This window comes from Apteryx rowi, unplaced genomic scaffold, assembly GCF_003343035.1.
Source record: "Apteryx rowi isolate R43461 unplaced genomic scaffold, aptRow1 scaffold_149, whole genome shotgun sequence".
In the NCBI taxonomy this organism is placed as follows: domain Eukaryota; kingdom Metazoa; phylum Chordata; class Aves; order Apterygiformes; family Apterygidae; genus Apteryx; species Apteryx rowi.
In genome coordinates, this window is record NW_020447741.1 from 1110112 (window position 1) to 1116015 (window position 5904).

The window sequence follows — 5904 nt, forward strand, 5'->3', positions numbered from 1 at the left end:
CACGGTCCGTCTCGCCTGATAAACCAGAGGCGAGGGTATAGTAACGGCCCGTCTAGCCCGAGGGCTTCTCCTGAAGACCTTCCCTTGGAGACAAATGTCCTTTTATTGCGAGGTTTCCGGCGGAGGTTCCCCATGGGCGCGCGTTTGTAGCTCGCTGTAAGAATAATAATGACATTTATTGTGCTGGGTGTTTCCAATAATAAGCCCCACTGTATGCGGATGTCGCTAACCGCGGTACGTGACCTCTTCGGTAGATTTAGGCAGCTCTTCCTTACTTTTTCCTGGACGGTGCCTTCTGCTCCCACGCTGGGAACTCTAGGGAGGGAGATGAGCCCTTCGGCGAAGGGACGACTGGGTGTAGGGAGAGCTGCATCGCGTTTGAAAATCAGACTTGCAAACCCGCCACCCCCCTCCCCGGAGCTTCTAACTCACCAGAGTTTTCTGCTTCTGCAAGTTAAACCTCGGCAGTAAAGCCGACGCCACACTAACACGGCTTTCAAATAATAGTGTCAGCGGTCAGGAACGGTGCGAATTGCTGCAATCACCCGCAATATTTTTAAGGCGGAATATTGGACAGTTTGAACAGCTTTCTTAACGGTATTTGCAGAAGTACTAAATATTTATCTAAAATTAACGCTACATTTTGCTTTCCTTGGAGATAAATATATTTCTCACCACCAAGGGAAAATATTAAAAAAAGGCCCGAGAAATATTATCGTGGCAGAACTTCTTTCTGGCAGAATTTCTTTCTGTAGGCATGAAGGTAACGCTTTAAAGTAAATAGTTGAGACAAATAACTGTTTAACTTCCCGCGTCCTTGAAGCCTTAAGCATTTTACTGATTACAGTATTCAATGGCGCTTTTAGTGCAAAGATTAATAAATCTTAGTGATGTGTTAAGAGTTACAAGCTGACAACGTAATTTGAACTGTGCTCTCTGGACTCTGCCGTGTTCCGATTCCTGTTTAGCATGTAATATTTTGCAAATGAAGGGACAAGAGAAATGTAGGCTGGTGGGTACGGGCAAAACCGTGTTTCTTTCTAAGTTCAATACGTGTAGCGTCGTCAAGCTTCTGTATCGAAAGCTGCTTGACATTTACAAGATCTCTTTCACTTTACAGCGCACAAAGCTAATAAGCGAAACAAAAGAATAACCTAAGGATGAATTAAGTCAGGTAGCAGAAGGGATAAAGGGAGCAAAAAGCAATTAGGAAGCTGTAATTCTGTATCAGACTTTCTCCTCCTGAACTCCAAAGCTGTTGCAGAAATTGAAACACTCCCTTTAAATTATTGCTGCACAGCCTAGAACGGTATATGTAAAATACTCATTTATTTTTCCTCCAAAATGTGGAGAGGTGAGTCAGAACAAGAATATAAAGATTTGCAGGGGTGAAGGTGTTTGCTTTTATAGGTGGGTTCTCTTTATTCTTTGCCATACATGCAGACCTTTTTTTTTCAGTGTTCAGGAGCTACCAGAGCAGGGTGGTAGAATACTACCTATTTTTCCATTTCCTCTGCTTCCTAACAACGAGGTTGAATTTGAACAAATAAACGAACTGAAGTGGTCGTTCCCGTTGCTGACTTAGCAAAGGCAGATTCGCAAAACATGCCCCTTGAATTGAAGTTTTACTAGTGGCAAAGCATTTAAAATAAGAATCTCATACAACAAAACTCTTTGCCCAGCCCTGACCCAGAGAAATATTTGGCAAAAACACCACTTTCGGTGGTGTTGCAGTTCAGTCCCCAGGTGGGCTTTGAAAGCTGGGTATTTTGGCAGGAAACCTGAGAATTTTGAGTAACACCCTCTGCTCCCCCAAAACAGTAAAGTACAAAAAAAACCCTCTGCTCAGAGGGCACCAGCTTGGGTGTTTCACTCCTCGCTCATCTTTGCTGCTCTTTCCTGGGACTGGCCATTGCCACCAGCTCTGCTCAAAACAGCCCCAGGGGATTTGCCCCTGTGCAACTTCAGCCAGATTTTGGACGGGCAAAATCCTGTGCCGGGGAACAAGGGGGGTGCCCGAGGGGATGCGGATCAGGGGGGCTGCAGAGTCCTTTCCTCGAGCCCCTCCAAAGCTGGCGGAGCACCGGCGCCGCTCTTATTTTCTATGGGACCGAGCCTGGTGTGATTAAAAAAAAAAAAGGAGAGGGGGAGGAAGATTTTTAATAACAATCCTTGTGCTGTGACCAGCATTGGGGGGTGGTTTTTCCCAGGAYTGCCAGTGCCTGTCGCTCGAGCCGGTGCCGGTTTCCCAGTGCTTGCCCGTGTCCCACGCCAGTGGGGCCAGGGCTGCGCGGGGGTCTGCGCASGGCTGCGCGGGGGGCTGCATTGGGCTGCATGGGGGGGTTGCGCGGGGTGCAGCGGTGCCAGCCGTGCCCAACCCAGTGTCCCCTCTGCTCCCTGCCTGCACAGAGCTGCTGGAGGACCTGTCCGAGAGCCGGGAGTGCGTCAACTGCGGCTCCATCCAGACCCCGCTGTGGAGGAGGGACGGCACTGGCAACTACCTGTGCAACGCCTGTGGGCTGTACACCAAAATGAACGGCCTCAGCCGGCCCCTCATCAAACCCCAGAAGAGAGTGGTGAGTGCAGGAAAGGGGGGAGGCAGCCCCCTGGCCCGGGCCACGGCAGACGCGCTCGGGCCGCAGCATCCCGGTGATCCCCCTCCCCTCCCCGTCCCCGGCTGCGAAATTAAATCCCCGCGCGGGGGGCTGCGGCTCGTGGCGCAGCAAGAGAGCCGCCGGCGGCGCTCAGCTCCCGGCCTGCGGCTAGGCCGCGCGCCGGCCAGATCGGGCTCTGCCCCGCGGGTTAGCAATGTGCGGCCTCGCTCGCTGAGCTGGCCGGCCCCTGCCACTGGTTTTGAAGGGATTCATGCTGCAAATGTTGGAAGTTTCCAAAAAAAAAAAAAAAAAAAAAAAAAAAAAATCCAAGGTTGGATATTGTTTGTTCAGAGGGCTAGGAATTTCTCCAGACCTGCTTTGTTTGCCGAGAGCTCGATCCTTGGGAATGTAAGCAAGTTTTGTATATAATTCAAAGAAAACCAATTGTTTAAACAATGATAATAGCCTTTGTTTTGTTTTACTCTGAAGAAACAAGAGGCAATTTGTCTAAAAATATACCCCTAAAACTAGGGGGGGGAAATAAATAGCACAAACCAGCACCCCTGTTTATAACTCACGCTGGCACTGAATAGGCGAGGAGAAAATTTAACGAGCGGGAACCRCACATTATGTTTAGCAAATCTGGGAGGAGGTCAGCAAAGAAAAAGAATACTCTCCGCAGTAATGGCTGTTACCGAGTGAGTTACAATAAATCACGCCAGTATAATCCGAGCTGATGTTTGGACCCTTGTGTACGGAGACTGTATCAAACTGATCAGCCTTTCAAGACCCTCTCAATCACGCCGGCTGCTTCGCTCCAGTCCTATTTTCATAGCACTAAAACATGTCCCGTCCTTTATTTCACAGCGGTTTGAATTCAGCCTYGTTACGGGAGCGCACAGAAAGCAAACACCAAATAATCAGGACAGGCAGCAAGCGTCCACAGACCAGCCCCGTATCCGTTCAAAGCCGTGCCTTTGAGCCGGACGGTTAATTCAACTTTAAGCCAGAAGCTAATTACTGCTGGGTGCCCATTTTTTTGCAGCTGCCCATCCAGCCAATTTCATTACGCTGGGTGTTATCTAATTAACAGGGACAAATGCCGCAGCTGGGCCGGGTCTGCTGCTCGTGGGAAGTGTTGGAGCTCGACTGCCTGCGGCACCTTGGCCCAATGCAGATTGAAACTAGCTGATACCCGGCCCTGGCGGCTCTGTGCTTCTTTCCTGTCTTTTTTTTTAATGAGGGTAAGGAGGCGAAAACGCAGTCAAACCACAGCCTGACACCTCAGCTAAATACATCTGAAATAGTTCTGTGTAACAACCCATACCAAGTATACTGGCCATAACTATAAATCAAGCATGACTGAGTGTTCGTACAGTTGGAAATATGTAGGTGAGAAGGGAAAATGTTTTTAAAATGCTGAACGTGTTTGGATTTCCCTGAAGTTTCTGATAAAATTCCTGCAGCAGAAAAGTCATTCTAGCTTCAAAACTTGCCAAAAAAAAAAAAAAAAAGTTTGTTTAGATACAGGAATGGACAAAAGCTATAGAAATAAAATATATCAAGATTTATACCAGATTGCATAAAAAAGAAAGAAAGATTTAACAGGGTGAATCGTCTGACAGCATTTTACTTGTAAAGAAAGAAAATGAAGCATATGTGTTAAGACCAACTTTTTTTTTTTTACCTGATCCATATGAAACTTGTATTGATTTGAGGAGCACTGTTTTGACACAATGTGCATGTATATTTATTAATGAGATCAAATATTCTCTTTTAACATGAATTGATTTTTTAAGATTAAAAAATATGTCCATATCCTTCAGTCTGTATTACATTTGGCCATTTTTATCTCCGTGCTCTCAATAATGACTTACTGACTCAAAATTAAAATAAATGTTTTCTGTCTAGAGTTTTTTTTGAGTTGCAGTGTAAAATGACAGTTTGCTGCTAAAGAAACTTGAACAGATAAGCTTGAAGAAATGTGGTTATTACCCTGGAATATTCTTCATTCTTAAAACATTTTTATCAGTTTCCCAAGTGGCAGTCAGCACTGTAGTATCAAAGGTGACCGAGTATGTCTAACAGCCCAGCAGTAAATGATTCAAGAGGAAGGGCATAGTACCCTTAAGTCAGTAATTTCAGTTATAGGCGCTTTATAGTCAGAGCAAGCTTAATGCAATTCTCTACAACTGACTTCTCCATGTAAACTTGTTCAGCTGCCAGACACCGAGCTAGTGACGGATTTTTTTATACTTTTTTGACAATGCGATACTTTGAAAAATAATAGATTTACGATGTGGCTGGAATTCTTTGCTGGAGATGAACGTAAAAGAGATCACTTGTTATAGGAACTTTTATAACCCAGTCACCTTCATTGCACATGTTTATGAGGACTGCCTTCACTTATGATATACAGCTTGCAGCCATAAAGCTCGGGGTTATATGGTTATTTCTGATACAAGGTTGCTTCACCTTGGCTCCAAACTCCACGGAAGAGCGTCATAAATGGCTTGTTTGCGATGTGGCCCCTGCCGTCGCACCCCAGCTTTTCTGACCGAGGGCTGAGGGAAAGCTCTGCTCTGTAAAACACACTGCTGGGGCATGTTGGTTTTCGCACGGTGATAAAAATGTACCATGATTAAAAAAAAAAAAAAATTTGTTTTACGAAGTTGGCACTGTTTCACGCTCTCTCCCCCACAAAAGCCGTCCTCGGCCCCTCTGGCCTGTCCGAACAGAAGCGTGCCGCTCGCGGCCCCGGCTTCTCAGGTGAGCCAGGAGTGTTGACAGCGGCTCCGGAGCGGCAGCGTTTGAGGGGGAGAGGGCTTTAAACAGCCCGGAGAAGCAGCGCGGAAATAATCCACCTTCTTCCCGGTTTGGTGAAATCGCAGTGAGGATATTTCATACCGGAGAAAGAGCCAATACTTGCTGGTCTCAACAGCCGTCCAGCGCTGCAGGCTCACACAACCTCCTCACCACAGTTTTCCCGCCTCTGAAACGAGGATAATAAGTTTTCAGTTTGGGGACGTTGCCGAGAAATACTATAAAAAAAGCTCCTCTCCCCGCCGCGGTGTTTTAAAGTCCCTTTCCGCTTTCGCGATCGCTAAAGACCTGAGGGGCTCGGTGCTGTTGGCCCGCTGACGCTGGCGTGTCCCTGTGCTTGCCCCTAGCCCTCGTCCCGGCGGCTCGGCTTGTCCTGCGCCAATTGCCACACCACCACCACCACGCTGTGGCGCAGGAACGCCGAGGGCGAGCCCGTCTGCAACGCCTGCGGCCTCTACATGAAGCTGCACGGGGTAAGCGGCCGCGG

General features: G+C 47.5%; 1 protein-coding gene across 1 annotated transcript in view; it reads left to right on the top strand.

Moving 5' to 3' along the window:
- GATA6 (GATA binding protein 6) overlaps window positions 1-5904 on the top strand; it is an 18153-nt gene that overhangs the window by 2463 nt on the left and 9786 nt on the right. The window contains exons 2-3 of the mRNA XM_026058631.1: window positions 2410-2576; window positions 5765-5890. Coding sequence (XP_025914416.1) covers window positions 2410-2576; window positions 5765-5890 — 293 coding nt within the window. The remainder of the gene's footprint in view (window positions 1-2409; window positions 2577-5764; window positions 5891-5904) is intronic.